Here is a 23,894-nt window from a genome sequence, read left to right on the forward strand (position 1 = left end):
CACTGAACACTTCCTCGGCCTTCACAATAAAAGCAGTAGGAAGTTGGATAGTGTGAAGATTTCACATCTGAGATCATCTCCTGCTCAAAGGGTTTGGGAGAAAACTAATCTGAACCAGTTCTGACGTTATTAATGCGTCTAGATGATTCTGTCCAGCTGCTGTCACTGCTGAGCTCCAATAAGGAGCTCGGAGTGCAGCGTTCAGTCAGACTGTTGGTTTATTATAATAGATGTTACAGCTGGAGGTCAAAGTTCATGTCAGTTGCACTCAGAGCTGCTCAGCGTGTCTCCTTCTGCTGGCTCAGAGCTACAGAAGCTGCTGAGGGACATTTCTGTTGTGCAGGAATCCATCTGCTGTGAGAACTTTACACCAGAAACATGTTGAGAGCTACAAACTAACACATCATCTGTAAGCTGAGAGTCCACCAGAGAGGTTCTGGAGCTTGTTCTTATTCTTTAGAGCCGCGGTCCAACCTGAGGGTCGGGACCCACCGCGGGTCGGGAGAAACTGATGCACAAACATCTCTGGACTTTTTCTTCTTATCTTTACTGCTCCAGCTTACAGGCAGCAGTGGGAAGTAACTGAGCACATTTACTCTAACACCATCCTGTAGTTTGAATAGGTTCTGTTGTCTGGTACCTCAGTGTGTTCATTAGTTTATAATGAGCCTCTGATATCCACGCAGGGAGTCGGCCATGTTGCTCCGCCATGTTTCTACAGAAGCCCAGACAGGACAAACTGCAAAGAGAGAGAGAGACGTTTCACTGTCGTCGAGACACGAGGCATGCTCAGTTGGTTGCGTCTTCACCTCCACTCGATGCCACCGGATCTTCACAGCGGGCCTGTTCATGACGGGCCGGACACAGACGGACTTCTCTTGATTGACTGTGCAAAGTATCACTCTGCCCTCAATAATTAATAATGATGAAAATCAATAATGATGATCTTACATGTTTAAAGGGAATTTTTACCTCACAAGGAATAAAACAAACAAACAGTGATTGATTCTATTTTCAGTAACTCTGCATGAAGAAGGTAATAAAGACCTGATCAGCGTTAATTAGGCTGAATCATTAATGCTGATTGTTTTGTCGATTGCAAGATATTTATGACGTGTTTAAAGTTTATAGAGGTCTAACTTCATAGAGTCTGTCAGTTTAAACATCAATTTCAAGTCAATTAAGTGTCAGTTTGTTGTAATCAAGGTGAATTATTATCTAATGGATGTGTTAACATGCTAACTGATGGTTCGAGGACAAAGATAAAACAGAACTTTATTAAGTCTTCAGTGTCACAACAGCCGAACAACAGCGCAAAAGTAATAATACAATAATAATAAAAATTAATAAGACTATAAACAATTGTTTACCTTTTACTAACACACCTGACTGAGGAGCTGTAATACACACTGCGAAGCAAAGTACTGTAAAATGTAAATAAAAATAAATGAAACAATCTGAGCAACGTGAATGTGTAATATGAATAAATCTGAATATTTGTGGTTTATATCTTAAATAAGTGCTGTTGATGATGTCACAGTGACATTAACACTCGTTATTCTCTAATGACCTGCTGAAGTGAGTAAATATGTTTCATGTGCTTTGATCAACATTCATATTCTAATTCATAAGAGCGTGAGAGGAGATTTACTGCACGTCTTTTATCCACTGAACTTCCTTCTCTCTGTCTAAACGGGTCATTCTGGATCAGGACTTTTACTCTGGCGCTTGCAGTAGCCGAGCCTGGTTCTGCAGTGTGAACACACAGATTCCGGATCGTAGTGTCGCTCTTTCACAGCCTGTGTTCACATCGGAGCAGGCCGGAAGAGTCCCGGCTCGGCTGCACGGACCAGCTGCGATGGCCGAGTGGTTAAGGCGTTGGACTTGAAATCCAATGGGGTCTCCCCGCGCAGGTTCGAACCCTGCTCGCAGCGGCGCGTCCAGACGTAATGACGTCACGTTTTGGCATAATAATAAAAGAGTGAGCTGATATTGATCATCACAGCTGAGCGACAACAAACAGTATTGATAATTATATGATGACAAATTAATCAATAAAACACGAAATTAAATAAATTATTTAAAGTCGATCAGATTAAAAGAAAATAAAAAGATATTCAATATAAAAACTGTGAAATGTTCCAGGTGAGCGGAACCGAGAGGATCAGTCCAGAAACCGATCCGCTGATTAATCAATAAAACATGAATAGTTAATATACAAAATGTAAAGCTTTATTGATCAGAGAGAGAGAGAGAGAGAGAGAGAGAGAGAGAGAGAGCTCCGGTAGTGACGGAGGCTCTCCGGTACCGGGAAGTGTTCCGCGGATGGAGGTTTCGGTTTCGGGCTTTCAGCCTCCATTAATCAATCAGCGCTGATCGATTATTGATGCCGCCGCTGCGCAGCCGCCCCGCGCGCCCCCCGCCACCTCCGCCGCCATCATCATCATCATCATCATCATCACATCCATGTTGTCTCACCGGAGGATGAGTCGGTAGGAGGCTAACAGCTAGCTAACGGTACCGGGCGGGTTTCTTCATGTCTCTTCGTGTTCTGACGTCGTTTAGCGGAGCCCTTACCGTCACGAACCGGTCCGGACCGTGGATGGCTGTCGGTCGGTGTTCCGTCGGGCTGCCCGGTTCGCTTCGCGGGGAGGATGCAGCAGCTAGCCGCCGTTAGCTCCGCAGCTGTTTATTTATATCGGTGTTATGTAAGAGCGGAGCCCGTTTAGCCGCCTGCTAACGTGTTAGCCGCATGCTAACTGTTAGCCTGTCAGCATGAATGACGCGCAACAAGAAATGTCTCCAGACTTCGTCCTGATGCGGCTCGTGTCCGCCGCCGAGTACGACCGGCTGGACGAGCCCGACGACCTGATGTCCGGAGGCGGCGGCTTCGGGCCCGTTAAATCCGTGCTGGGTCACCACGGCGGCGGCATCAGCGGCGGGTTTGATCTGGACCCCAGCGGCCCCTCTGCAGGCCTCGGCTCGGCCTCCCCGCACTACAGCTCGCCGCTCCCCGGGAAAGGCGAGCTGGACGGCGGGCTGGTGTTGACGCAGGCTCCGCCGGGCTCCGAGGCGCCGCTGTCTCCTCCGCCGCCGGAGGACTTCGCTGTAGCGGCCCAGCGGTTTGTGGACTTCCCGGGTCAGCACGGCTCGGGGGGGCACGGGTCGAGGGCGCAGCTGATGGTGTTTCAGAACCTGCTGCGGTCCGGCGACCGGATCCTGGAGTGCGGACTGGAGCAGCCGCCCCCGGGCTTCCTCCAGGAGGAGGCAGAGAGACAGAGACAGCAGCTGGACTCCGGATCAGTTCCCGGTCCTGGTAGCACAACAGCCGGTCCCGGTCCAGGAGGAGGGAAAGACCAGAACTCACATTGCATCCCGTCTGCAGAGGAGAACCTGCAGCCCCAGCAGCCTCAGCTCCTCCAGTGGCACCCAGTCCTCACACTGTCCAAAGGCTCCGAAGGGTCCCAGACCCCCCAGCAGGGTGTCCCAGCTCTGGACTCTGAGTCGGGGTCGGTCCTGTGCCACCGACACCGCTTGCTGACCGACAGACTGGCTAAATGGCCCCCGGGCCTGCTGGACCAAGCCCTGCGTCTTGGCCTGCTGGAGCCCAGGAAGAACTGCCCTGGTGGGGGAGAGGACCCGGTCCTGGCTCTGGCCCGGAGGCTGGGTCAGCTTGGTGAGGGGAGGGAGGGAGGAGGAGGTGGGGGAGGCGAGATGGTCCCCCGGTGTTCCTGTCACAGTGTGCTGACCTCAGGGACGGGGGGCATGGGGCCCGGTGAGGACCCCAGTGAGACCAGCGATGCCCTGCTGGTCCTGGAAGGTCTGGGTTCCGAGGAGGTGGGCAGACTTGGGGAGCGAGGGGACAGGGATGGAGGGGACATGGGGGACGCTGACAAAGTGGAGAGGGTGGGAGGAGTGGAGGGGATGTGTGGAGGGGCGGGGCCTGTGTTCTCCAGCGGGACTCTGAGCGGTCTGATGCGGCAGGTCCACAGACTGGCGGAGGAGGCCGGGGTCTGCACCGACCAGAGCTGCCGGTCCTCGCTGTCCGTCCTCGGGGCTGCGGTGTCCCTCCCTCCCTGTGTAGACCCCCGAGCCCCCATCAGCACTGCCCCCTGCCCGTACACACCTGTCCGCCCGCAGGCACTCCAGGCTGCAGCAGCTCTCTCCCCTGACCCTCACCCGTCCTCCAGCCCGGACCCGAGTCCCCGTCCCATGCACCAGCACCAGTCCCGCTCTCAGCCCCAGAGCCGCGCCACCACCCCCAAACTTGGAGTTGCCTCAGGGGGAGCGGGGCGATGCTCCTCCCCCCTGGTGGTTCTAGAGGGGGAGGTAGGAGGAGGAAGGGAGGGGGAGAAGATGTCTCGGGGGAAGTCGAGGAAAGGGGGGTCACTGAAGGTCCGACTCAGCAAGCTGTTCAGAACCAAGAGCTCCAGCGGGGGGTCTGGGGGTCTGCTGGACAAGAGGCCGTCCCTGGCCTCGTCCACCTCGTCTGGGGGGAGTCTGCTGGACGTGTGGGGGTCCACCTGCAGCAACACGGAGCAGGACGGCAGCAGGTGAGACTCAGCTAATCATCACTTTATTGACAGTGTTCAGTTCTGACCCGAGACCAGATCAGCAGCTGCAGAGGGGTGGACAAAGTTATAGGAACACATCCAACAGTCTGCACGAGAGAACAGATCTGAGGACACCAGATTCTTCAATGTAGCTGCTGAGCTAACAGTGTTAGCATGAACTGGACCACATGTGGAGGCTGTAAATCTGGTCTGAGATCAGTTAGTGATTCTCTCCTGCAGACTGTGATCACAGCAGACGAGCTGTTTAAATCAAGTCTCAGCTGCTTCTCTTTAAGCTAAAGAAAAGTTCTCTGACATCAGCTTGTTGAATGTGAATATTCTTTGGTTTCTTTTGTGACACTGATCAACAATGTGATCGAGATGAATCAATAATGAAAATGATCATTAGTCGTCAGTCGTGTGAACATTCAGAGTCGATCAACACGTGAGGATCTGATCTGAATCTGAATCAGTCGACAGATCAATCAATAATGAAAACATGTAGACTGACATGACGTGTTGAATATTAGATATCAGGACTTCAGGCCGCAGCATCAGAGTGTTCCTGTTATTTTGTCCAGCCCCCCCTCAGTGCGTACAGCTGCTCTCAGGTCAGTGTTTCACTCCGGGCTAAAAATAACGCGGCAGAACAAACTTCACTCGACTGCACAACTTTCTTTTTTTTCCTTTTTTTGTAACTGTTGTCATGGCGATGAGCATCCTTGACTGCAGAGACGAGTCGTTGCCATGGCGATGGCTGACGCCGCCCTGGTGACGCAGCGCTCGTCACCATGGCAACAGTGTTTGGATTTCTGTAAGCAGCGTGTGTGACTGGGGTGGGTAGGTGGGTGTGGCCTCCTGGGCTGAACACTCAGGTGTGCGTCAGGTGTCAGTTAGTCATGTGCACACGAGGGAGAGAGGTGAGGGGAGGGCCCAGGTGTGTGCCGGTGATGTAGAAACTGGAAGTTAGACAGTCTCTTTAAATCAAAACTCCGCCTCCTCTTCCTCAGAGTGATTCAGTATGACATCACTTCCTGATGACATCATTATCGTCAATGTCAATCAAGAATGACATTTCCCAGAAATGGGAGGAAGAAACACGTTTCGGATCAGACATCTGTACGTCCAACTCAGCTCTTTACCTTCCTGTTTACACCCCCAAAGCATTATGGGAAGTTTAGAAAAGGCTTACCTCACGTGGAAGTTAGACAAAAAGTCTATTTTTAACATGACATGTGCTGACTTTTGTACCTGAGTATCAGCATCAATAACTCAGCTGCCTGACTGATGAATGTGACACTTTAGTTTGGCACATATTAAGCTAACAACGGCTGCAACGTGACACCTCACACAGTTTTGTGTTTGTACTTAGACGTACACCTCAGTGTTCAACACAAGGAAGCGCCCTTCTTTACAGAGACGTCGCCGCTAGCATGAGGCAGAAGCTAAATATCTCTGTTTTCACCTGCACATCAGTGATTCCTGGTGGTGCATAAGTGAGGAGGTTGTGCTGCCAGGCGTTGAATTCATACTGACAGCAAATGGGGTCAGCAAATCACCTGAGTAACTGCTAACTGATGCTAACTGTAACTGCAGCTTCTGCTAGGTTGTTAGCTCAGTTAGCAGTGCAGTTAGCCAGACTATCAGGAGAAATGTTGTTAACATCACTGGCACAGGAGCTTTGGACTGCTGGTGAAAGATTTATAGTTTCACCTGCAGAGCTGCAGACTGACCATAGGCGGCGTGCGGCACAGGAAGTTAGCTTAAACTAATCAGCTAACTGATGAATGAATGTTCGATCTGACTGATCGTAGCATGAAGCTGCTGCTCGTGTTGCTACATGATGCTGTTTGTTCCATCAGGCTGCAGGTGTCCAGACCTCACAGTGCCTTCTCTCCGGTGCCCTTCACTCCTCCTTTCACCGGTAAGTGTACGTGTGTGTGTGTGTGTGTGTCTGTGTGTGTGTGTGTGTGTGTATTGGAAATGATGCATCAGTTATGGTGATCAATCACTTGTGACGGGCCTGTTGATATTTTGTCTCCATGACATCATAAACTCTTAATTTTCTGCTTGCTAACATCCTCAATATTTATCAGCTGATGTGTCAGTCAGCATGTGACCAGAGCTGGAATGTAACTCAGTACTTTTATTTAAAGTACACAGTTATCAGGATCTGATTTTTGCGTCAGGCCCCGCCCCCTTCTGGGTGAAAACAGCCCCTCCGGTCCGACCTGGTGGTGAATGTAAGTTCTGGTTCTGTCAGTTTAAAAGCATAAAATAAGAAGAGTGGATTTTTCTTCATCAGGAGCCCAGATGTGACGGTCTGATGGCAAACAGTCATGTGATGTTGTATCTGATCCAGGATCAGCGTCATTATAGATTAACTGATGAGTCCCAGTCTGCAGCACAGTGGACCGACCTGAACACACCTACCTGATTACATCCAGCTCACCTTTCTCTTCTCTGTCATGATGAGTCTTTATGTTGCTGTTATATAATCTGTCTTTGTGACTTTACTGTAATCTGATTACATCTCTGTCTGTTTGTTTAATGAGTGGAGTGTGACTCCGACCTGAGAGAAACTTTAGTTACTGTCTCTGAGTTACTTTGTGTCTTCTTCTGTCTGCTGTTAAAAAATTAACATCTCACACCTTCCTCCTCTGCTCTAACACCTGTGTGTGTGTGTGTGTGTGTGTGTGTGTGTGTGTGTGTGTGTGTGTGTGTCTCCAGGTGAGACGGTGTCTCTGGTTGATGTGGATATTTCTCGGAGGGGGGTGAACTCTCTTCACCCTCCGACACCTCCTCCACCGCCCAGACGGAGCCTCAGTCTGCTTGGTACTTCCTCCTCTTCTTCTTCTTCTCCTTCTGTCTGTTGTCACTTCCTGTCTGTTTGTCCCTCCCCCCCACACTCAGGTGTGTCTCAGGTATGAGTTGCTGTCGTCTGTCTGTCTCTTGCAGATGACTTCGGGGGTCCTCCTCAGCAGCAGGGTCCGTTCATGGAGCGCAGCGTCGGCGCGTCCATGCAGTCTCTGCCCCCCCGACCGCTGGCCCTGCCCCCCTCCCTCAGCGCCATCCAGCACAGCCTGAGCCTCAACGGTGACACACACACACACACACACACACACACACACACACACACACACACACACACACACACACACACACACACAGTACTTTGTCATGAGCATGTTTATTTAAAGTACAAATACCCTGAAGACGTTTGACACGCAGGCATCACAGAACGATAAAATCTGCCTCCAGTGATGTCACTCAGTTTCTCAGTTGCATTGTGGGAAATGTAGGCTTCAGGTTCAGTATGTGTGGAATAATAAAGGTGATACATCTGGTTTATTTGTTCTTGTGCCCATAATGAGTCAATTGAGTGACCATGTGGAGACGACATCACAGATCAGAGATCCTTGATGGATTTGTCTGTGAAGAGGGTTCACTCTGGACAGATTAGAGGGACTGAACTTTGTAACAAACTGAACTTCTGTTGGTGTTTGTTGTGTTTGTTGACTGGTTGAAGTCTAGTGCTGATGTCTGTGAAGACATGAAGCTGCCCTGTTGATCTCTATTGATCCATGTGTTCCTTTAAATAAAGGACAAACTGAGTGTAGAGTCGTTAGTCTTCAGTCAGCGGCAGCTTCCTGCCTCGTTTGTCTCTCAGGAGACGTGTTGACGTGAGGCGGTGCGTTCACTGTACTCCTGTTCACTGCAGTGCGATATATGATGTGTGCAAACTCTAACAATTGCTTACTGTGTGTGTGTGTTGGTCAGATACCTTCCTCAGAGGTTTACCGAGGCCCGTCCCTCTGCGGCCCGACGCTCAGTACCCCCCACCCCGACTCGGCCCGCGCTGCCCCCTCAGTCGACCCGACGCCAGCAGCTTCGCCACCAGCCTCAGAGAACTGGAGAAGGTGGAGCCTCTTTCACACATTCTTACTGATTATCAGCTGACATAGATGAAATGTGGAGCTGACGTGTGTGTGTGTGTGTGTGTGTGTGTGTGTGTGTGTGTGTTCAGTGTGGTTGGTACTGGGGACCGATGAACTGGGAGGACGCGGAGATGAAGCTGAAGGGGAAACCTGACGGATCGTTTCTGGTTCGAGACAGTTCAGACCCGCGATACATCCTGAGCCTGAGCTTCAGATCGCAGGGAGTCACACACCACACACGCATGGAGCACTACAGAGGTAACACACACACACACACTATCATTACCTGCCAGTGTGTTTGAACTGCTCCAACACTGAACCGGTAACACAACATCACCAGACTCCCTTTACAAATGTGTCAGTTTAGTGAGTTGTTGAGTTGGAGACACTTTATAAACTCTGTGAAACTCTGTCTCTGACTCATTCTGCATTATTTGGACCTTCTTGTTCATTCAGCAAATGTTCTACATGAACTTCTTTCTGTCTCTGAGTAGAAACATGGAGTCTGTTTGTCTCAGTGACGTTTATTTGCATATAGAACAGGAAGTGACATCAGGTCACAGGTGGTCACTCACACACTTTATCCTTCTGTCTCTAAGTACTACATTACCCATAAGCCCCTGCTGCTGTTGCCATGGAAAATAGTTGGTCCAAAGTGAATTAACTGATGTAGTGTAATCTTCAGCTTCAGCGAACTCTGTGATCGGTTGTCTGACAGTGAAATGCACCCTGGGAGTCGTAGTCTCTCATTCAGACTCATTCTGTTCTGTCTGTCCTCTGCAGGGACGTTCAGTCTCTGGTGTCATCCTAAGTTTGAGGATCGTTGTCACTCGGTGGTTGAGTTCATAGAGAGAGCCATCATGCACTCCAAGAACGGAAAGTTCCTCTACTTCCTGCGATCCAGAGTCCCCGGTAACCAACACCAACACCTCTCACTGCCTGCCTCCACCTGTCTGTCTCTTTCTCTGTCTGCTATATAAATAAAGTGTTTTCTGGCTCGTGTCTGGTTCAGGTCTGCCCCCGACCCCGGTCCAGCTCCTGTACCCGGTCTCCAGGTTCAGCAGCGTTAAATCTCTGCAGCATCTGTGTCGTTTCTGCATCAGACAGCTGGTCCGTATCGACCACATCCAGGAGCTGCCGCTGCCCACGTGAGTCCTGCAGGTTCTGTTCATGTCATCTTTGACCCCGAAGCTGTCGGACAGACCGACCGCTGCCGGTCCTTCAGCACGATGAAATATTATGTCATAGAAACAATCACGGTACATTTAAATCAAAATAAATGAGTAACAACAAAAGAGTTTTTCAAGATAAAAAAGATCAAGATATAACATGTAAAATATTGAATTTTTAAGAATAAGAAAATTAAGTAAAAGTTAGATAATAAAGAGTTATAAAAACATATAATAATAATAATAATAATAATAATAATAATAATAATAATAATAATAATGATAATAATAATCACTAGATGTTGAACTAGATGTTGAACATGAACCTCACAGACGTGTCGACGTGTTTCCGTCTCTGATGGTTTGTTGTGATGTAAAGATGTAACGTACGTTTGTGGTCGGCTCTGTTCAGGCCTCTGATCTCCTACCTGAGGAAGTTTTATTACTACGACCCCGAAGAGGAGATCAGCCCGACCCTGAAGGAGCGAGGAGGACCGGAGCCCAGCAGCCAGCCGGGGGTCCAGTCTCAAACGTAGCACTGGAGCCTCAGAGGACCACGTGAGTCTCCGACAGAAAACCTGGATAGTAATTGTGCAGTAAGACTCTTAGTGGTGGAGACGTTTCAGTCATGTGACCGTGATGTCGTCTGTTTGTAGCCTAACATTAGCTTCTTACTGCTACACAGTTAATTTAGCCTCAAACATCACAGGTCCACTCAGAACAGACCTGTAATGTTACGTTAGTGAGAGGAGAGTCAGGACGCTGTGAGCTCAGAGCTCGTTCTGACTTTGTTTATAACTTGGTTTCTTCTTCTCGGTTAAAATAAATTGGCTTTAAACATCCTGAGTGATAAAAACATGTTTCTCTCTTTTTCTCCTCCAGTTCTTTCTTTTCTTTGTTTTTCGGACACTCGATCGCTGAAGGACGTTGAAACATTCAAACTGGACTCACAGACTGCAGCCAATCAGCTCCCTCTGCTTAGTCCTGTATCCAGGCGGGTTTCAGATGATCCACCCTCCTCTAAGCACTCTGATTGGCTCACGGAGAGCCGACGGGGGAGGGACAGGGGATGTGGAGACTCCGCCTCTATTTTGATGTCATCACTGAGCAGCTGGACTACAGGAAATGTGACATCGCTGTTAGCAAAGATGCTAAAAAAAAACAAAACAAAAAAACAAAGAACCTCAGTGTGAGGAGAGAAACATTCAGTCGCCTCCGGGATCCTTTAAACGTCCAGCACCGAGCAGAACACCAAACACACTGGATCCAAACGCACTTCATGGAATATTTAAAGGTTCACAGCACTGGAGGTCTTCATCTGTAGAGCAGGAGGAGCAGGACGACCGATCATCTCACTGTGTGTCCAACATGGACTCCACAGAGACGCTGGCCTTAAAGGAGCAATTCACCCAAACAGTAAAACCCACTCATCCTCTCCTGTGCTGATGGAAGTCAGGTGAAGTTTGTAGTCCACAAAACATTTATTGAACAAAGTCCAGTCGAGCTCATACATGCTAACACTGTTAGCTTAGCAGCTACAGTGACGATTCTAGCTTAATAAAGGCAGCAGATATCGACTCCTCAGATCAGGTTGTGATCCCAGCAGATGAGCTGAATGGAGCATCTGATGTTTCTTTAGGTGACGTGTCGTCGTCCACAGAACAGTTCTGGAGCTTCACAGTGAAACAGAGTTGCAGCGTTCTGCTGAACAACTGAAGCAGCTGAGACTTTTAAAACAGAGAAACAACCATGAAGCGCCTGTTTGCTTGTTCGTTTTGAGTATGAATTTGACAGGTGGCCGATTCTTACATACTGCACCTTTAACATGATGTCACTGACATGAGAGATGAGTCGTCACAGCTTCACTCTTAGTTAGCAATAACTTCACTGAAAGTAAGAAGTACGTTGACGTCAGCTGACAGTGTTGTGACTTTGGGTCAGTTTTAGGTTTATTATTATATCACCACGTTGCTGAACGGAGCTGATCTGTGCAGCAGCGAGTCGACTGAGACGTGTTCAACATGTCGGTTTGGATGCTCCAGAAATGTTTTGCTGACTGCGAGACCTCCCCTGACTTGGTGAGGTGATGACTGAGTTTTACTCCACTGGAGGAACTGTTCCTTTAAACTGTCTGATGAATTGTAACTGTCACACCTAGCTGGAGAGCTAACACATCAACGAGCTGGAAACATGCTAACAACGGTCGGTCACAACATCTCTCTGAGCTGCTTCTCAAGAGGAAAAGCAAGCTTGTTAGCGTAGCTTGGCGGCTAACAGGTGTTTAGTTCTAGGTGTTTAAGTTAGCATGCTAACCTCATCAGATATCTGTGCAGCACAAAGCAGAGACGTGTTTGACATCAGAGCTGTTATCTGATATTCTGTTGATTGAGTTTTGAATGTTTTGAGCCTAATTTTTGACACATTGCACCTTTTAAACTGAGACGGTTTATAAAGTTGAAGCTGGTTGAGTCGGTGTGACGTCCTCCTGCCTCCTGTGTCTCACCAGCCACAACACTTTGGACTTTAACGCTGGTGTGAGCCGCCCTCACATCTTACAAATGGACCACATTCCAAAAACTACAAATCAGATCTACACCAAAGCATTCTGGGTAAATTAGGACCTGACGTATCTCACAGGAGGAAGGACTCGTCTGTGCTCGTCTGTCAGCTGCAGACAGAAACTCGACAGAACCTCGCTGTTAAAGTCCAAAGTGTTGATGGAGATTAAAGACTCACTGAATGTGTCGGGTCAGCGTCTCATCAGCAGGTACATTTACTGGCAGTTCTTCAGCATGAGTTTATTTTATTTTTTTCTTCAGCACTTTAAGGACTTGTGGTCCATGTCGACTTGAAAGTTGAGATTTGAAATTCATTGTTCCTCGTGGAGACGGATCGGATCAGTCATCTCACCATGAGGTCCATTTAGCTTCTGGAGCTTTCAACATCTCCTGTAAAGATTGGACCAGACGCTCACCAACACCAGCCTTTACTGATAATCCATGTTTCAGTGCTCAGTGCTTCAGAACCTGAGACTGAAGAAAAACCAACATCTGATCATCGACTGGTAAGGACACATGGTTGAAAGCTCCAGAACCGAGCGGACCTCGATGAGACCAGTGAAGTTTACGTCTCAGCTCACAGAACAGTTTTTACTGAGATTCTGTTTGTGGTCAGACAAGCCAAGTGAAGGATTTTATTTTACATTCCTGATGTTTGAACAGCGGCAGAGTGTTACTGAAACGTTTGTGTGCACGTTATTCATCAGACTTTAGAGTTCTGCTGCTCGACCCGACGCTGACGAGTCCCGTCAAAGTTTTGCAGAATATTGTTGTTGCAGGAAGTTCGTTTCCTTAAAATCCAGGACGTCACGATCTGAATCCAAAAATCAGTTGAAATGAGTTTCCACGCCGCCTACTTGAAAATTCAAACACTTTAAAGTCGACACAGCTAGCTTAGCATTAGCCTGCAGCTAGCTTAGCAGTAGCCCGCAATGTCACTTCCTGACTCTTCTCCTGTGTGATGGAGACGATCAGCTGACTGGTACCAGAGGAAACTGACAGTGTCGGACATGTTGGTTCATTTTCTTTTTCAGAGATCCTTCATTGACCTGTTTGTGAGGAGGGTTCACTCTGCACAGATTACAGAAACTGAACTCTTTTGAACTGTTCTCTTTTTATTTTGTTTTCTCTGTTGTTTATTGTCGAATCACTGAAGGACGCTGTTTGTTGACGAACTCTTTATGTTTGCTGACTGTTATTTAAACCTGTTTAACGTTCAGATGTGTGATTTATTTATTCAGAGATGTTTTAACGATGTTGGTTCTGGACGGATTCAGGTCGAACGCAGAACTCTAACTTTAACTGACATTTTAAAACAGCACAAACCGAAGAAAACTAATCAATGTCTTTTAATTGTTACAATTCACAGCACACTGGGTCATGATGTGCATCTTTAAAGGAACAGTTCACCCAGAAATAAAACTAATAATAAAAGAAGAGGAGGACTTTATATCATCAGGAGGGAGGAGAGGAGTTTCAGTGTTCGGGTGAACTGTTCCTTTAAAGAGGAATATAATTTGAGGACAGGAGCAGAAACACAAAGTTTGTGCATCGATACCTCAGTCATTGCTTTTTTTACATTTTATTTAATTTTCCAAACTATCTGATGTCCTGGTTCATAAAATCACTTGTCAGAACAGAACCTGTGTGCTGGTCAGAGTTCTGGGTCCTGGAGGCGACCGGTCCACGGCTGCTGTGGCTTTATTACCAAAAAATGGAGAGAAAAAAAAAAAAAGATGGCGGCTTTTCGTGATGACTACTGAACTACGACGTTACTGTGGTGACGTCTCATCACTGGAACAAGATGGAGTCTGGACAGACTGGACTTATTGATTCAGACACTGGCACTGAGTGAGTTCTGACCCAGCAGAGACTGGGACCACTGGACCACCGGAGCACTGAACACTTCCATGATGTCAAAACAGTGATGGGGATGATTGTGCACCGATGGACTGAGAGAGGAAATGTGAAATGTTTTTTCTGGTGTGGAGGATCAGTGAAGTCGTGATCTGTCATCTTTGGTGCAACGCAGTCATTTTGTGCAGTCACCTGTTAATAAACAGTGTGGGCGGGACTAATGGCTGTATATGGGCGGAGCCTATTCTGTCTTTGTTCAGGTTCAAATGTTTTTCTGTGTCCAGAACGAGACCAACGAGTATCAGTGGAGCGAAGACCTGCTCACATCTGAAGGTCTCGTTTCAACACGGTGAACTTACAAACAGAATCATGTTCAGCCTCTTTCATTCTCTCTCCTCACAGAGTAACAGATCATTTACCTGTGTGTCAGAGGACAGGAAGCACCTGCCCGTCTCACCTCGATGTCCACCTGTCTGCTGTCACTCACACATTTGTAGCATTTGTCCACCACAGATGTAAGACATGTTGAAGGACAGCAGGGGGCCTTCCACCACACACAGCAATAAATAATGTCACAATAATCATCAATACTCATCAAGGTAGTTAATCAGACAATAACATCAGAATAGTATAATAGAATTAATCAAGTTTAAGTGAAATGGCTCTAACATTCAGCCCCTACTTGCTTATTGAATAGCAGTTACCAAATGATAAATCAGCAATAGAAGCGTAATATAAAACATCAGTCAATCAATTGATGCGTGTGTCCAAGTTAGTCCAGTCCACAGTCCATGTGATGTGATCTTACAGAGTCTCTGCAGGATCACGAGTGCATGTTTGTGTCCGTCTGTCACTCTGATGTGTTTATAGCCTCAGTCAGCTCATCCAGCAGCAGCTGGATGCTGAAAACCAGTCGGCAAAGTGTTGGACCTGCCTCCACCTTCCCTGTGAATACAGGTCGTCTCTGTGGAACAGTCCGGGCCGTGAGTGGACTTGTGTTTACTAGTAGATGATTTGGAGTGAGGGGCTCAAGGTCGTCTGGGTCATCTGTAGCGGTTCCGATCCCAGTAAACTTAACAGGAGATGGTTCTGAACACACTGATACATCAGATTTTCCTCGATAATATTTCAGGTAATCAATCATACCACCGCTCTGTGGTTGTGGTTGAAACAATGCTGGCTTGGTTTGTGAACCAGACTCAAAGTTTTCCAAGACTTTCAGTTGTTCTTCAGCTTCAGCCAGGTTCAGTTCCACTTCTGTTCTTCCCATCCTACGTTTGAGTTGAGCTCCTTCCAGTTCCAGTGCATGTTTTCCTTGCAGTGTAGCTGCAGGAGCTGAGTGTGTTGAGTCTGTGTTGGGCCTCACGTGGGGCACCATTAATGTTGGACCATTACGTAGTGTTTCTGCTACATTAAAAGGAAGATTTAGATTAAATTTGGCAATATATCAATCAATAATTATTAATTATGATAAATGATATGATCCAGTTTACATTGGATCACCTCGGGGCTCCACCCCTGAAGAAGTTAAAACATAGCAAATTTACTAAACTGTTTATAACTGATTAATAATTAATAACTACAAACAAATTTACCATAACAGCTGCAATGTTGAAGCCTTTAGGAGTTCTTGACAGTGAAGAGGTCGACAACATTCACTCTACAACATTAAAGAGACAACAAAGATGAAAACAAACAATCTAACATGTACAATATACAAGTGTGTGTGTGTGTGTGTGCAGGTGTGTGTGTGTGATGCCAGGTTAGATGCATGCACAGACTCTGAGTCTGGGAAGCATCATTTGACTATCGTCCAATTAGCCGAGTTTACAGTCCCGTGCTGAGCCGTGCTATGCTATGCTATGCTATGCTATGCTATGCTATGCTATGCTATGCTATGCTATGCTATCTCAGCCCAGCTCAACATTACCAGTCTTTGAAGAAACGGTGCTGGTGGCTGCAGGAGGAGGTTGGAAATGGAAGTCTGATGAAAGTTGGCAGAGGAGGAAACAGTTTGCTCCTTTCCTCTGCAGGTTAGCGGCTCGGTGCTATAAACACTACGAGCAGCCGACTCTTCTGGTTCCTCAGATCCAGTCAGGGATCACCACTGTTCCTTCTTTGGACCACTTTAATAGATGCTGAGCGCTGCAGACTGGGAACACCCCACAAGAGCTGCAGTTCTGGAGATGCTCTGATCCAGTAGTCTAGCATCACAGTTTGGCTCTTGTCAAACCAATCAAATCCTCATCTTGTCCATTTTTCCTGCTTCTGACACATCAACTTTGAGGACAACGTGTTCACTTGCTGCCTCCTGTGTCCCTCTAACAGACGCCATGATGAAGAGACAATCAGTGTTATTCACAAGATCACAAGTGTGATCCAGCCTCGACTGGCCATGACGCTGAATCCTCTCAGTCGAACTTTTGAATATCTTTGAATCTGTTAAAAACCTCTGCACTAACCCCATGACTCAGTACCATCAGAGCCTGGAGATCCATTCGCTGGGTCGAAGGCCGGGCTCAGTTATCATCATCTGGACTTCCTGCCCGGCTGTGAGGTCCAGGGCTTTAACAAGGCTTTTTACCATCCTTTCAGCAGCTGCAACAGCAATTTGGCTTATTTAATCAAGGTGACTTCTGCAGATATTTACAATATTTAATAGTTGAAGATACCACCTTAATGACTAATACCACCACTGTATGTGTGGAGAAAGCCCGTCTCCAGTTCTCCTCTAACCTCACAAACCACCGAGTAAGTGAGGTGTCTGATTTAAAGGACAGAGGTGGCTTCTCCTTTTGTGAGTTAAGGAATGTGGCTGGTGTTGGGTTTACAGGTCCAGAGGTCCTCGGAGTGATTATTCAGCTGTGTGAGAGGACGAGGCCCCTACAGGTACTAACACTGAGTTTGGCCCTCAAGCCAGATGGTGGGAGAAGTCTATAAAATATACAGTTCCAGAGAAGGACAGAGGGACCATTTGGCCCGAGTTCAGGGTCGAGGAGTGACAGCAGCAGAGGTAGGTGATCTACAGGCGATGAGCCGGGAGGTGGAGCGGCTGTAGCTCAGCGGGTGAAGCAGGCACTCTGGGATCGACACTTTCTGTCTGCCATGATTGCGGCGTGCCAAAGATACAGCGGCTAACGTGAGTTGTTCAAAAACTTTCTTTTTAGTAACTCTGTGTAGACAAACAGTGTTGTCAGTGCTGGTGTTCATGTGTAGAGACCCTGGTGATGCTACCAGCAGAGTTTCATGTTGTGTCCAGACTTCTTACTGTTTTAAAAATACAGATTTTGATGCTATTGTAAACGTGCCCGTAGCACTCCCACTGAAAATGAGTTGGACCTGAAAATGAAAATACGGTAAATCTTAAAAGTGCCTCTTTCATCATAATTCTGCTTTTACATGAAGGTTTGACTCATAAACATTAACAACAAAGCCTCAGTTGTATTTTTGGCGAGAGTTTCACTTTAAATATCACACGATTATCTGGTTTCATTTCATCTTTTCCTCGTTTGACTTTTGACTTCCTGTGACAAACAGCAACTCAGTACAAACATTATTATGTAAACAGTATGTGTTCATTGTGTGTGTGTGTGTGTGTGTGTGTGTGTGTGTGTGTGTGTGTGTGTGTGTGTCACTTTCGAGGTCGATGAACTTTACTGGAAATCCTGAACCCCCCACACACACACACACACACACACACACACACACACACAGACACAGACACACACAGACACACACACACACACGCAGACACAGACACACACACACACACACACACACACACACACACACACACACACACACAGACACAGACACGCAGACACAGACACACACACACACACACACACACACACACACACACACACACAGAGGGTTGGCAGTCAGAGGGAAAGAGAAACTGACTCTGAGCTCCAGTTTTCTGTCTTCAGTCCGTCTTCAGTGCTGCAGGATGGAGGTTCTGTCGGTTCCGAGGGTTCTGCTCGCTGTGGCTCTGCTGCTGGTTTCTGTGGGGAGTTCTGGTTAGTGTGACATCTGAACATTAAGACTTATTTGTTGGTTTGTGGTTTGACAGCGGATGACGCGGCTCCTCCTGCAGGTCAGTGGAGGATTTTTATGATCTGAGTAAAGTGAGCTGAGCTGCTGATGTTCTACAGACGAGTTTGAGTGACCCGAGACACAGATGTGGAGGTTCTGAATAAAGGGAAGAACCTAAAATGACCAGTTAGAATAATAACTGTGAACCGACAGAGGAGTACCAGGGTCAGAGATGAGGAACAACGACGAGAGGAGGAAGTGATTTTCTTCATTATGCACTTCAAGGAAAACGTCTAAATGTGAGGAATGAAGCCGAGTCTTCTGGTTCCTCAGGTCCAGTCAGTGCAGCGACCCGGACCGCACGATCTGTTCAGAGTCCTCAGACTGAAACTCCACTGTGTTAAAAGAGAAATGTCTTTGTTCCTGAAGTCCAGTTTCACCAGTTCATCTACACAAGGCACGTTGTTGAGGCGGTCCTATGAGCTGTTTGATGTCGTCTCAAAACATCCACCACAATCTTCAAATGGCAACTTTATTCTCCATATTTCAACTTTTTTTCTTGAAGTGCATAATGACAATCAGCTTCCTCCCCTCTGGTTCTGATCCGGTTCTGCGTGAACCAGACTGATTCTCATGGAGGAGAAGAAACAGATGAAACTGTTTATCTGTTGTGGAGGATCTCTGGGAACTGTGCCTGAAAATTGTGAAACTGTTGACTGGAAACATGAAGAACCTTTGTCCTGTGTGGACATCCTGCACACACACACACACACACACACACACACACACACATCAGTACATTTACCTACTTTTTGTGTGTGTGTGTGTATGTGTGTGTGTGCAGAGTGTGTGCGGTGTTTCACACGGTTCAACCGGATCCTCGGTCAGTGTGATGAAGAGCTCGGTGAGATGGACGAAGACGACTGCTGCCAGAACCCTCAGTACGGTTACCAGGCAACAGACGGAGTGTGTCGCTCCTGTGGGTCAGTGCACACACACACACACACACACACACACACTGACCTGGACTCTGACCTCAGCCTCCAAATGATCTCAGTCTCAGTCAGAGTTGGTACTGACACTGAGACTGACCAGAACTTTACTGGTGGACCACGAGTCAAAGTGAGACGGACTCTGTCTCTGTCCTCACCCGTCTCACCCGTCTCACCTGTCTCACCTGTCTCAAACTGTCTCTCTGTGTGTCAGTCCTCCTCTGTGGTCTCCCTGGTCGCCATGGTCACAGTGTAACGTCCTGTGTGGGGACGGCGTCATGCAGAGAACCAGGAAGTGTTACGGCGCCGGAGACTGTGAGAACGCTGCAGACACACTGCAGATGCAACCCTGCAGCGGCAGCTGCTGTGATGGTACACACACACACACACACACACAGACACAGACACACACACACACACACACACACACACACACACACACACGTTTAAGTTGGATGTGATTGATGTGTGTGTGTGTGTGTAGCTCAGGGGTGGGGCTCGTGGCTCCCCTGGTCGTCCTGCTCGGTGACCTGTGGGGGAGGCGGAGTCAGGAGGAGAGAGAGAGTCTGCTCTGGTCCTCCTGAGTGTCGCTCGTCCTGTAGCGGTCCTTCACAGGAGACAGAGACGTGTCCAACACACAACACCTGTCCAGGTAACCTGTCTGTCTGTTGGTCCATCCTCCTGTCTGTCTCGTTCCACCTCTCTGACTGACCGAGTTGAAATAGTATGATAGTGTCTGGTCTGTTTGTCTGACTGTCTCTCTCTCTCTCCACCCACCTGTCTCTGTCTCTCAGTTCATGGTGTCTGGTCCTCGTGGTCCGGTTGGTCTCAGTGTTCGGGGTCGTGTATCAATGACCAGAGAGATGATGTCATCGTCCCCTACAGGGAGCGACATCGTTCCTGCTCGAACCCCGCCCCTTCCAATGACACGGTACCACCTGGCAACCGTTGCCCTGGAGACGATGTCCAGGTCCAGGACTGCAGTGAACTCCCCAATTGTCCTGGTGAGACGATCGACCGATCGGATACAAACATTGGGTCTTTACATGAAACCTGACCTGTGTTCTGATTGGCTGTCTCTGCAGTGGACGGCGGGTGGGGGGCGTGGTCTCCACCGGGGCCGTGCTCGGCCTCCTGTGGGGCGGGGATCCAGCTGTCAATCAGGAAATGTAATAACCCCGCCCCTAAATATGGCGGCCAGTTCTGCAACGGACCGAGTGCTCAGTGCAGCGCCTGTCCTGAGAACCCCTGTCCTGGTAACACACACACACACACACACACACACACACACACACACACACACACACACAGACACACACACACACAGACCAGCGCTGCAATACAAAGTTAAGTACTTCCTTATATGCAGCATCTGTCAGTGTCTCTCTGTCTTTCTCTGACAGTCGACGGGTTCTGGTCCGGCTGGTCCAGTTGGGGTGAGTGTTCCTCTTCCTGTATCCCACAAGGCCACGCTCCCGTCAGGACTCGCCGCCGCTCCTGTTCTAACCCCGCCCCTTCCTCCAGCCCGCCCGGCAGACGTTGCGAAGGTGTCGACAGGCAGACAGAGACCTGCGACCACCTGCCTTACTGCCCGGGTACACCTGTCTGTCCTTCCCATCTTTCACCATCAACAAACAAAATGGCGTCTGCAGCTGCGCCATTCTCTGGAGTTTCAACGGCTCCCAGGTGTCCACATAGAGACGATAACTCTGTCTGTCTGTCTGTCTGTGCCAGTGGACGGAGTCTGGGGGTCTTGGTCTTCCTTCACTTCCTGTCCTGTTACCTGTGGGGTGGGGCTTCAGGAGTCGATCAGGCTTTGTGACAGCCCCTCCCCAAAACATGGCGGCCGGCCGTGTCCTGGAGAAAGACGTCGGACCAACATCTGTACAACCAATGTCCACTGTCCAGGTGCTCATCAACGCTTCTTTTAAAATCAACCCGTCAGCTGTGACACCACCTGTCTGTCTCCACCTGTCTGCATGATAGTCTCTCTCTCAGGACTTTAACTACATGATGCCGACAGTTACCTTCAGGTTTAGGTGCATTTGATGTAACCTCCATGTTTTTGCAGTGGATGGGATGTGGTCACAGTGGTCAGAATGGAAACCCTGTACGCACCCGTTCAGGGACAAGAGCATCAACTGTCAGCAGATCGGCGGCAAACAGACTCGAGAGCGCGAGTGTCTCCATCAGGCCCACAACGGATCCATCTGCAGCGGAGAGGCTCTGACCGAGACACGGGTCTGCTACGATGTCAACAGATGTTACCGTAGGTCACACACACACACACACACACACACACACACACACACACACACACACACACACACACAGGGATGTAAAATAAGACCAATATCAATTAATTCTGTTGTGTATCTTAAGTAAATAAATAAGGTTGAATAAAATATTAACATGAGTCTTTTATTAATTTTGTGGTTTTTACCATTCTCCTCCATGTGACTCAGTGTGGAAGAGATTTCTGAAAGAAAAGGTTTAGATTTATTATCTTTGAAGTTAAATATGCCGTGTGTGTGTGTGTGTGTGTGTGTGTGTGTGTGTGTGTGTGTGTGTGTGTGTTACAGTAAAGGGCACCTGGGAGGGCTGGGAGTCTTGGAGTTTGTGCTCACCAACCTGTGGAGAAAAGTCCCGACGCTTTAGGAAGAGATATTGTAAACCTGATTACAGCAGCTACAGGTGAGTTCAGGAGGGAAGACCTGGACCAACAGGTGAGAGAGATGGACCATCTCTGAGTGAGAGGACGGGAGGTGGTCAAAGTGTCTCCATTCATTTGGATACTTAGAATTAAAATAAAAACGCCAACAACTCAAACATGTTGATAAAACAGAGGAGCAGACTGAGCGAATCAAACTCGTCACTTGGCTGCAGAGCTCACCTGACGTACCTGATGTATAAAACTCTAGATTCAGTTCCACTCCCACATGTACTCATGAATAGTCGCACAAACGGCTTTAAACATTGAAATGTGCTGAAATCAACTGGATTTATTTCAGTTCCTTGAAGACGTTTCGCGTCTCATGCAGGAGAATTCTTCACTTCTAACTAACTGGAGGAACTGCAGGCTTTTGAAGTGTGTGTGGGAGTGTCCTTACATCGTTTGGGAGTGTCCTTACATAGTGTGGGAGTGTCCTTACAGAGTGTGTGGTGTCCTTACATAGGGTGGGAGTGTCCTTACATTGCTTGGGAGTGTCTTTACAGAGTGTGGGAGTGTCCTTACATAGTGTGGGACTGTCCTTACATAGTGTTGGAGTGTCCTTATATCGTCTGGGAGTGTCCTTACAGAATATGGGAGTGTCCTTACATTGTTTGGCGGTGTCCTTATGACGTGTGGGAGTGTCCTTACAGACTGTGGGAGTGCCCTTACATTGTTTAGGAGTGTCCTTACATAGTTTGGGGGTGTCCTTACATAGTGTTGGAGTGTCCTGACATAGTGTGGGAGTGTCCTTACAGAGTGTGTGGTGTCCTTACATAGGGTGGGAGTGTCCTTACATCACTTTGGAACGTCCTTACAGAGTGTGGGAGTGTCCTTACAGACTGTGGGAGTGCCCTTACATTGTTTAGGAGTGTCCTTACATAGTTTGGGGGTGTCCTTACGAAGTGTGGGAGTGTCCTTACATAGTGTGGGAGTGTCCTTACATTGTTTAGGAGTGTCCTTACATAGTGTTGGAGTGTTCTGACATAGTTTGGGGGTGTCCTTACGGTGTGTGGGAGTGTCCTTACAGGGTTGTTAAAAACATGTTTGAGCTCTGATGGCTAGATAAGCCCAGGTGTGAATTTCTGTTTCACACCTTTTATCTAGCTCTCAGAGCTTAGCAACCCACATGAAGGCCGGTTGACCCATCTTGTATTTACTGTCTGTAGCGACATTAGCTTGTTTCGCAGTGTCGCTAATGTAACTTGTTTACACCCTTGGTGTTTGGAGGAGCTGCCATTAAAGTGACCGTCTACATTACATGAAGACAGTTTATCTGTAGCTCTCAGAGACAAGCAGCAACAGAGAACAAGAAAGGAAAGACAAGAAAAGTAGAATGAGTTAAAACAAGATGGAAGAATAAACAAATGAGGTAGAATCCTGTGTCTGATGACTCAGAAGATTCAGAATATTCTGACTGAGCAGTATCACACCACACAGAGCGAATAAAGTCTGAGTTTAGTATAAATGTCAGAATAATGACAGACTCAGACTGCAGCTTTTCTACATCATCTGTATCTGAAGATTTTGTTTACATCCACTGAAAACATTTCAGATCTTCACTTTCTATAAAGTCTGCTGGTGTCAAACAGGCTGATCACTGTTGGTGAGGACAACGGTTACACTAAGAGTGTGTGTGTGTGTGTGTGTGTGTGTGTGTGTGTGTGTGTGTGTGTGTGTGTGTTCTCAGGAGTACCATTAGAGGTTTTCCGGCGTCGTTCTTCGGGAATCCTCAGGCCGACTGCGGCTTGCCGCCCGACGGTGAGAAGAAGGTTGAAGTTCAGCTCTGCTTCAACGCTCCCGCCTGCTCCTAACACCACGCTCACCGATGACTTTAACAACATGCAACAGTCTTCAGGTTCTGGACTTTGAGTTTCAGTGAAATACAGACATGAGACCAGAAACCTGATTTCATAATTTGATTTGTTGGTAAATGAATGTGTTGCATTTTATAAAGTTTTTATGTGAAACATTAACATGAAAAGTAAGTTTACCTGTCAGATGGATGTGGTGGTGTAAACTTACAATTTCTCTCTGACATGTCGAGGAACAGAAATATAAAGTGACATGAGAAAAAAGTTA

The 23,894-nt window shown here is 47.8% G+C and overlaps 2 protein-coding genes, 1 long non-coding RNA gene and 1 other non-coding gene across 6 annotated transcripts; 3 read left to right on the forward strand and 1 right to left on the reverse strand.

Annotated features, from left to right (window-relative positions):
- Positions 1 to 1,282: 1,282 nt before the first annotated feature.
- On the forward strand, positions 1,283 to 14,578 carry LOC119013519. Of its 2 annotated transcripts, XM_037088134.1 has the most exons (10): positions 1,283 to 4,553; positions 6,416 to 6,477; positions 7,284 to 7,388; positions 7,512 to 7,649; positions 8,334 to 8,473; positions 8,581 to 8,749; positions 9,275 to 9,403; positions 9,504 to 9,639; positions 10,073 to 10,218; positions 10,543 to 14,578. In XM_037088134.1, the coding sequence occupies exons 1-9, from the start codon at positions 2,776 to 2,778 to the stop codon at positions 10,194 to 10,196; spliced, it is 2,781 nt and encodes a 926-aa protein (XP_036944029.1). In that variant the 5' UTR covers positions 1,283 to 2,775; the 3' UTR covers positions 10,197 to 10,218; positions 10,543 to 14,578. The 2 variants fall into 2 exon arrangements, with proteins under 2 accessions (XP_036944029.1, XP_036944030.1); XM_037088135.1 differs by lacking the exon at positions 7,284 to 7,388 and having other exon boundaries at positions 1,285 to 4,553.
- Positions 1,853 to 1,934, forward strand: trnas-uga. Its single transcript has one exon. It is a non-coding gene; the product is annotated as a tRNA-Ser (tRNA).
- A 274-nt stretch (positions 14,579 to 14,852) lies between the features above and the next one.
- Positions 14,853 to 19,307, reverse strand: LOC119013521. Of its 2 annotated transcripts, none has more exons than XR_005072765.1 (3): positions 19,288 to 19,307; positions 15,671 to 15,735; positions 14,853 to 15,479 (listed from the first exon to the last, which is right to left on the reverse strand). It is a non-coding gene; the product is annotated as an uncharacterized LOC119013521 (long non-coding RNA). The 2 variants fall into 2 exon arrangements; XR_005072764.1 differs by lacking the exon at positions 19,288 to 19,307 and adding an exon at positions 17,979 to 18,113 and having other exon boundaries at positions 14,853 to 15,482.
- Positions 17,937 to 23,894, forward strand: LOC119013520 (properdin-like). The gene is made up of 11 exons (XM_037088136.1): positions 17,937 to 18,094; positions 18,955 to 19,093; positions 19,317 to 19,474; positions 19,587 to 19,754; positions 19,897 to 20,106; positions 20,188 to 20,358; positions 20,506 to 20,697; positions 20,837 to 21,010; positions 21,174 to 21,371; positions 21,685 to 21,796; positions 23,503 to 23,894. The coding sequence occupies exons 1-11, from the start codon at positions 18,025 to 18,027 to the stop codon at positions 23,624 to 23,626; spliced, it is 1,716 nt and encodes a 571-aa protein (XP_036944031.1). The 5' UTR covers positions 17,937 to 18,024; the 3' UTR covers positions 23,627 to 23,894.

This window comes from Acanthopagrus latus, chromosome 23, assembly GCF_904848185.1.
Source record: "Acanthopagrus latus isolate v.2019 chromosome 23, fAcaLat1.1, whole genome shotgun sequence".
Classification (NCBI taxonomy): domain Eukaryota; kingdom Metazoa; phylum Chordata; class Actinopteri; order Spariformes; family Sparidae; genus Acanthopagrus; species Acanthopagrus latus.